At 39.0% G+C, this 8,981-nt stretch overlaps 1 protein-coding gene across 5 annotated transcripts in view; it reads left to right on the forward strand.

Moving 5' to 3' along the window:
* The first annotated feature begins 3,917 nt into the window (after positions 1-3,917).
* Positions 3,918-8,981, forward strand: part of AJAP1 (adherens junctions associated protein 1) — a 146,415-nt gene continuing 141,351 nt past the window's right edge. For 4 of the 5 annotated variants that reach the window (XM_072426198.1, XM_072426199.1, XM_072426196.1 and 1 more), the window contains exon 1: positions 3,918-4,915. Coding sequence is in view for 3 of the 5 variants with exons in the window: in XM_072426196.1 (XP_072282297.1) it covers positions 4,887-4,915 (29 nt within the window). In the remaining 2 variants the exon portion in view is untranslated. The remainder of the gene's footprint in view (positions 4,916-8,981) is intronic. The other variant, XM_072426195.1, reaches the window with a different exon arrangement.

Genomic DNA, 8,981 nt, shown 5'->3' on the forward strand with positions numbered 1-8,981 from the left:
TAATACAATGGCTAACCCCCAGAGGTAGCAAAGGTTGAGTGTCTATAATTTAGGGGATAACTCATAGAGGTAGCTGAGGTTGAGAGTGTTTAATACAGGGGTAACTCATAGAGGTTGCTAGGGTTGAGGGGGTTTAATGCAATGGATAACCCCCACAGGTAGCTAGGGTTAATAGTGTTTAATGAAGGGGATAACTCATAGAGGTAGCTGGGGTTGAGGGGGTTTAATACAAGGGATAACCCCTCAGAAGTAGCTTGGGTTGAGAGTGTTTAATATAGGGGTAACTCGTATGGGGTAGCTGGGATTAAGTGTGCCTAATGTAGGGGATAACTCATTTAGGTAGCTAGGGTTAAAAAAGTTTATTACACGGGCTAACCGCTAGAAGTAGCTATGGTTGAAGGTGTTTGTTGCAAGGGCTAGCTAGGGTTAAGCATGTAGAATGGCCACACACTAGCTACTTCTTATGAATGCAGGATAAAAATAAAAAATGAACTGAATGTAAAATCCGGTGCTCCTTTTGTTCTGTTGGACCTGGAATGTTTTAAGACCAGGTTCACATGGACGGTGAAATGGTGTGGTTGCAAGCAGTGTCTAAAAGTCAATTGGCAATCTAAATAAACGCTTGTGTTTGTAAAGCATATCACTCATAACCGTAATACCCGTAATGGTCAATTAATAGTTGGTAGATCCCGCAGTAACCACAGGATATAAGCCACATGGATGAGCCACATCTTCCTGTATTCTCACATCTTCAGCATTCCTGATGACTAAATTCTGGGGTATTTCTATAGGTGTTCATTCATCCCAGCAAGCTTAGAATTTACACTGAGCTAAACTGAGCTGCAGTTTTACTACAACATTCCTGTCTGCTACAAATATTGCTTTTTGGACGAGGAGTTCTTCTTTAAGATTGTTGTTTAACATTTCTTGCTGTACAGGCTAAACACGCTGCTCACTCATAGGAGAGGTGACAACAAACCTCTGATAAGAATGCATAGCTCATACTTTTACTGTGATGCATTTTTTAATTTAAGTAGACCAGCATTTACCTTCGGAAATCTATCGCTGGAGATGAATCAAGTAAACAAAATGAGAATTAAGAATATTATGCTGATATTGGATTTTGTGGTCCTGTCCATCTAAGCTGTGTTTCAGAAGATGCCGTCAAATTTTATTACAGTTTAAAGAAAATGCTGCACCACCATGCCCAGCTGGCCAGAGGTAGACTGCACTCAAGCTGCTTGCCAGTACTGAATATAATCTTTGTCACCAATGATAAAAAGGCTCAAAAGGAATTTCTCAGGATTTCTGTACCTTCCCCCAATCTAAAATTTCTGCTTGGTAAATAGCTTCAACTCAAAACCGGATGACAACTTTGTGGTCCTATTTAATGTACAGCACTGTGTAATAAGTTGGCACCATATAAATACTTTAATATTAATATTATTATTATTAGTAATAATGTCTCCAAATTGTTTTCTTGCTCCAGGACATCAGGACATATGCACTTATGGTGAAGACCTTGCCAATGCTCTTCCTTTGCCATCATTAGGTAGCCCAACCTTCATAATGACATGCACCTGCATGCAAAAATAGTGCAGGATATCAGCTGCACTGAGGTTCAAGAAAGCTGCTACCGCTCTAGCTCACTACTAACTTACACCCCATTCCTATAAACTATTATAAATACACTCCCTGGGGAAGCATTATCTAAACTATGCATGCTGTATATTATTTCACATTTACTGCAAAGGAGAGGTGTTCTGGAGAGGGAGGAACATGGCTGGTGAAAGGGGTGCTTCTATCATGGAGTTGGGTTTAAGTTGATTTTTCTTTGGATGAGTTCTCCATATTTTCCCTATTGTATTAACTATTGAAATTTGCAAATTAGCCACTAGAGGGAGCTCTATATTACATTCAGTCACTACATTCTCTCCTCTGAACAATGGCACTAGCTACACAGGCAGCACATTGTTGGCAGTCGGTTCACCTTTGTGAAAAGCAGCAATGAACTACGATGCAGCACATAAAAGCAAGAAATCAACCCTGCATATGTAATGAGCAAATATTGTTGCCCCTTTCTATATGCATGTAAATTACACATTTTTATGCTGAAGAATAAAAAAAAAAAATACCAATGCACATTTACTTCAAACTGATCTTTTTTCTTTAGTAGAAAACTATGTACATTGCTTTAAGCATGTGTATACTGTCTGGTGTATGATTGTAGTATGGGGAAATGTATTGATTTGCTGTCTGTCATCCTTGGCATGTCTCACTGGCTCTCCCACTCATTGTGTTTTGCTTGGCATGTTTCTGGGTCTCACTGCAGAACACATTCTCCGAAAGACTCCAAGCTAGATAGTCCCAGCTGTCAAGGCTGAATTTTAGATTATATACTACAGAGTTACATAAAAAAAGGGAAGAAAACCAACCAAGTTTGCTTTTGTTTTTAAAAATGTTGCTGTTTTCCCCAAATGTAAATGTATAACATCAAGGGCTTTATTTATAAAACAGGGAATCAGATATTCCCTCAAACATTCCCTTATGGGAATTTTCCATGTCCATGTGTTTCAATGGCATTATTTGATTCCCATCAGGGAATGTTTGAGAGAACGTCAGATTTTCTGATTTATAAATAGTGAACTAGTTAGTAATTTGATCACTGGTAAAACTATTTTTTGGCAGGTACTGGCCTTTTGATGTGATCGCTGGCCTCAATGACCAATAGGGAGGCTGACAAGGCGCAGACCATCTCATCCAAAAATAATTTCAAGAAAAAAAATTGGATTTTTTTATAATATCATCAACCTATACTGATGTGTGGTTGGCTTAGGTTTGGTAGGATTCCATGATGACCTCAGTAGGAATTTCCCACATTAGCAAAAGTATTAAGTTTACATCACCTAGTGGTTTGAGATGCCTCTTTGGGTACTTTGGTGCTGGCATATCTGCACTTAAATCCTCACAAATGGTGTTAGTGGTGGATGGGTATATTAGTAACTAAGCTGTGAACTATAATGCAAGAACAATGTATAATGTGTAAAACCTCAACTCAATCGAAATAAAGATTTCAATGTCCAGATGTCAATGTCCAGACCTTAACCCAATTGAAATGCTGTGGCTTGACCTTAAGATGCCTATGTCCAGACCTCAACCCCATCGAAATGCTGAGAAAAAAATCTTAGAAAAGAGAAAAGAGGGATGTGCATGAATGAATACCTGCAAATCTCATTGAATCAAAGCAATACTGTAAAGAAGAATGGGCAAAACTTCCTCCACAATGATGTGAGAGACTGACAAAGTCATACAGAATGCAATTACCTTCTTGTTATTGCTTCAAGCAAGTGAATCATGGGGTGTACTTATTTTTGTGTGTGTGTGTGTGTATGTATATATATATATATATATATATATATATATATATATATATATAAATATGTGTTGTGTATATATTACCCCTGGAGATAAAGGGATGTTTTTGGGAACAAGAAAACTCCAGGGTAGTAAAAAGGAGCCATCTACTGCACCCTTAAAAAGCACCAAAAATCAATCTTTATTATACTTTCCCTTTTTATTCAAAATACCTTTGCTCAAAATGTTAACATTTACCCAAAATGTTATAATCTTTGCAGAAATTAAAAAAAAAATCTTGATTTCTTTCATTCTAAAACATTTATAGATAAAAGGTAAAACAAACTCTTCTTTAAAGCTTGCACTCCATTGCCTCTTGTTGAGCTCCTGGACACTGATCAGCGCAGACTGAAGCCTATTTAAAGGAAGCTGTGACTTTTCTCCCCCCTTCAAGGGAGGTGGGGTTTGCTGTGATGTGCACAGGACAGCCAGGCAAGGTGGCTTAACTGGGACTCAGCAACAGCAAATTAGTCACTGCTAGGGGATTGGCCACCCAAGTCAGGGAGGAGATAGAGGTCAGGGTTCCTGGTAGCCAGCAAACTCAAGACTAGCAATCAGATAAGAAGGTCATCTCATCATCACATCTGGGGGAATCAGGTGAGGAGCAGAATTTGGGATCTGCACATTTTACACTTTGGCAGATAAGGGGTTAAGTCTGCATGCACAGCACACTGTTGCAGTGTTTTTCCATGCAGATCTTATAATGATTCATTGATCCAAGCTGGACTGTAAAACTCAAAAGTCTCATTTTTAATATTAATTCTGCAATCCCCCTCCTTCCCCACTTACCTCCATAGAACTAAGTGCAGCGCCCACCACTGGCAGTGAGTGCAAATAGCGCATCCTACTCACTGTCATTGCACTGTGTGGCTGTATCTTGCTTCCACCCATGATTGCTCTTCTGCTTTCGCATCCCAAAAAAAAGAGGCTTCTATGACCCACAGAGCAAGGTTGGACTGAGGATCTGAGCCACCAAATCCTTGCCTGCATCCTGCAAAAAAATACCAAGTCCATTCCCCAGTGCTGCCTGCTTGTTATCCTCTCTGTGCTGCTGATGCAGTTTAAAAGGGATCTGGCTGCCTGCGAATAGAAAAGCTGTTGGACAAGAACATCTGAGGACCAAAAGCTTCTTGCAAGACCTCATGAGGCTTCCTCACTTTTGGTTGTCCCTCCTTGGTCCTCATCACCTAACTATCCATCACCCAAATCCAGAGCCACTTGTGCAAGCTTTGACCATGTTACCATAATCTATCTATGCAGGAATGTCTATTGTGCAAGCAGATGCTACTTCTCTCTATCCAAACAGCTAAAAGAGACAAGAAACCAAGAGCAGAACCCTACAGATCTCCAAAGGAATATCTTGCTTGGCATCTCTATTTCTGTAAATATCATTTTCTTCCATTTGATACCCAGTTTCGGAGCTGCACAGATGGCTAAGTGCATGAAGATTTGATCCATTTTCAAACGTGACCATGTGGATTAAACAGCTTTTAGGAGTAAGGTAAGGAGAACCATGACACCCCAACCACCCCCATCACCAAGTCCCTTTAAAGAATTTATTTATGACCTAATATTATGCAATGCTGGGTGCCAGTTCTCTCCTAGTAATATCTACAAAAGATTGCTTGATTTATTTTTATCAAATGTATTATTCTGCATAGAGGACTTTAATGGATTATTAACCTCTTCCATGCCAGATTGCTTTGCCCCACTGGCACCAGAAGGGTATAAACTGGACGTGCCTTGGCTATTAACTACTCATAATGCAAAAGAAAAAAAATCCAGTTCAGACTTTAGGAGGACAGACTTGTATCTAAGTTGTCTTGACCCCCCCTGGTTTAGACATAAATTGCCAAGAATGGAAAGTGGATTAGTTGGGATTTGATTGCTTTTTGTATCAGTTTATGTGCTGGATGTTTTAATTGCATGAAGGTGTTCTTCCAAGGTCAGGGGCAACAAATGACAGCTTTTCTTACAGTAGGTACCTGTGGCATATATTCTAAAAAGTGCCCTGTCTACATAGTGTTCTACAGCAATCAGCAATAAATCATTAGGTCTAGATAATGTATTATCTCATGTGATGCAATGATATAGAGTATGCAGAATTATATTAAAACACAAGCATTTCCATTTCCACCTTTATCAGTAAACCCTTGTCAGTTTATTTTATCATTTATTAATGGTCCTACATTTTTGTGCTATAGAAGTATCCAGCTTACTTATGATGCAATTGCATTTTTTTTACCTGTAAAGTTTTGGGTATATTGTATGCATGTCTCATTACTATATTGAAACAGATCTTATAAATATTATAAAACCCTTTTTAAGGGTTTACACACTATGGATTTATGGTTTGTAATATTTACAAATGCTGATTTGAACAATCTTGTTGATGATAATAATCTGATCATGTGTTTTTCTTTTTTTAAAAAAAGCTGATTTGGAAAGTTAAAGTTTCTTACTCAGGCCACTAGGGGGCGATAGACTCAAGAGTTACAAGAACAATTCACTGTTCACCAAATCTATACATTTGCTTTTGTGATGAATTTTTGGTTCTTTTGTATATATGTTAATTGTATGAGGAAGCTTCTGTTGTGTGCTACTGAATGGGGAAACAAATGCTGGTTAATTAAAACTGAATTTTGCGGGCTGAGATATATTGCAATGGGCAGAATTATTTCAGTAGAATAAACTATAATTATAGAATATTGGGAGCAAGTTGCAATTGAAGGATTCTAGTAATGGCAATCCACCTATTACATATTATTCTAAGATTTTTATTATTTCTATTACCACAATTTTTCCATAATAAGAAGTTTGGAGAGCGATCGGTCGCAAATTTTAATGCAAAATAAATGCAATATGCATTCGCAGAGTTTCTGGGCTAAATAGAGCCATAGAGAATATTCCTTGCAGACCTTAATGACTTGGATCATTTATCATAAAAGGATGACTTTTCAAGGACACGCTTTATTAGCAGTGATGTGCAGTAACCCTTAGCAACCAATCACTGTCAGACTTTATGCGTTCCTGCCAAAAGGGAAATGCTGACAGCTGAGATCTGATTGGTTAGCGCGGTTCACAGCACTCTCCTGCTCTTTGCCCTGTGTTATTAAATAATCCCTGATGCATTCTGTACCAAAGTATAATTTATGGTGCTGCAATGGCTTTGTTAACAGACGCTGGCTGAGCAGAGGAAGACATGTTGATGTAGCTGCTTATTATTCCTGTGTGACACCTGTGTGATAAGGCTCCGGTAGAAGCAGTGAGAAAGTATAGGGCCAAAGTCAGAAGAAGACAGCTTCCATCAGAGCCTCACCACAAAGTATATTTCATTATTCTTTGCTATGACTTTGCATCATTTTATTCATATTTAGGAGATTTGTATTCCAATATTTAACAATACTGAATGTTATATTCATAATATTATTATAAGGCTGTATATATTACTTGAAGTCTTTAATAATATTGATTTGTGATCTGCTTATACCTATACAGGCCGAGCAAGCAAAGAGCAATCTGTACTGTGTGGGTGCCCCATAGCTTCCAATGACTTGTTATCTCTTATTGGTCTGATTATTCTAAAGTGCTGAATGGTGAAATTGGATTGGTTGGTGTGGGCAACTTTACACAATTTCATTGGTCTGTATATTGGCTTGTTTATTAGGTCAGGTGAATGTTCTAGGATGATTTACTTTGGAGATTAAGAGATATAGAGAAAGAGAAAGGGAGATGGGGGGGTGAGAAAGAGGTGGAGAGAGAGAGATTAAAGGAGAGGAGAAGAGAGAGAGTGCGAGAGAGAAAGAGAGATTAAGAGAGATGGGGAGAGAGATTATGAGAGAGAGATTGAGAGAGAGATTGAGAGAGAGAGAGATTGAGAGAGAGAGATGAACAGAGAGATAAAAAGAGAGAGAGAGAGAATAAGAGAGATGGAGTGAGAGATTAAGAGAGAGAGAGATTAAGACAGAGAGACTGAGAGAGAGATGAAGAGGGAGAGAGATAAAAAGAGAGAGAGAGAGATATTAAGAGAGATGGAGAGGGAGATTAAGAGAGAGAGATTAAGAGAGATGGAGGGATGAAGAGAGAGAGCGAGAGAGCTGGAGAGAGAGAGAGAAAGATGAAGATAGAGAGAGAGATCAAAAGAGAGAGACAGATTAAGAGAGAGAGAGAGAGAGATGGTGAGAGAGAGAGATAGATTAAGAGAGATGGAGAGAGAGATTAAGAGAGAGAGAGAGATTAGGGGAGAGAGATAGAGAGAGGTGAAGAGAGCGAGAGAGAGAGAGAGAGCGAGAGAGAGATGGAGAGATTGAGAGAGAAAGAGAGAGAAATGAAGAGAGAGATATGGAGGGAGGTAAATGGAATGAGGGAGGGAGAGAGAATGGGCGAGATGCAGGGGGGATGAAAGAAAAGGGGAGAGATTGAGGGAGGGTGGTAGAGAGGTGAAGGCAAGAATGAGAGACATGCAGGTACTAAAGGAGAGAATGAGTGAGATGGAGGGGGGAAGAGAAAAGGGGAGAGATTGAGGGAGGGTGGTAGAGAGGTGAGGAATCTGACAGGGGGGGGGGCAAGAATGAGAGACATGCAGGTACTAAAGGAGAGAATGAGTGAGATGGAGGGGGGAAGAGAAAAGGAGAGAGATTCAGGGAGAGTGGTAGAGAGGTGAGGAATTCAGGTTCCCCCTCATTCTCTCTCATTTTCTCTTCTTCCCTTTGTTTCACCCAGAATGAAAGGATGGAAGAAAGAGAGACAGAAGAAAAAGGGGGAGAAAGAAAGAACGAAAAAGGGATAGATAGAGGGAAAGGGATAACAAGAGAGAGAAGGAGAAAGAGAGTGATGGAAGGGAGATAGAGGAAAAGAAGAAGAGAGAAATATATGTAGAAGGAGAAACATCAAGGAAGAGGTGGAGTGATACAGATAGAGAGAGACATTGGGGAGAGATAGAAGGTAGATTGATAAACAGAGGTAGAGAGGAGTAGAGAAAATTAGAGAGAAGAAGAGAGACATGGAAAGGATTTAAAAAGGAGTGAGGGAGAAATAAAGGGTGAGAATTAGAGGAGATAAGAAAGAGGAAGGAAAGCAAAGTAAGAGAGATAAGGAAAGAGAGGAAGAGAGATGGGGGAGATAAAGAAGGGAAAAGAGGGAAAAAATATAAAAAGATGAAGATAGAGATGGGGAGGAAAAGAGATGGACAGAGAAGGGTATGAGAAGGATAAAGAAAGTAAGAGGGGGACCAGGGGAAAGAGAGAGATGCAGATGTCAGTGGTTATGCCTTGCAGCAAATGTGCAACAACTTAACAAGAAGACATTATTTCAATATCTATCTATCTATCTATCTATCTATCTATCTATCTATCTATCCCCTATCTATCTATCTATCTATCTATCTATCTATCTATCCCCTATCTATCTATCTATCTATCTATCTATCTATCTATCTATCTATCTATCTGTCTATATCTATCTATCTATCTATCTATCTATCTATCTATCTATCTATCTATCATCTATCTATCCCTCTATCTATCATCTATCCCCTATCTATCTATCTATCTATCTATCTATCTATC

The sequence above is a fragment of the Pyxicephalus adspersus genome, chromosome 11, assembly GCF_032062135.1.
Source record: "Pyxicephalus adspersus chromosome 11, UCB_Pads_2.0, whole genome shotgun sequence".
Classification (NCBI taxonomy): Eukaryota; Metazoa; Chordata; class Amphibia; order Anura; family Pyxicephalidae; genus Pyxicephalus; species Pyxicephalus adspersus.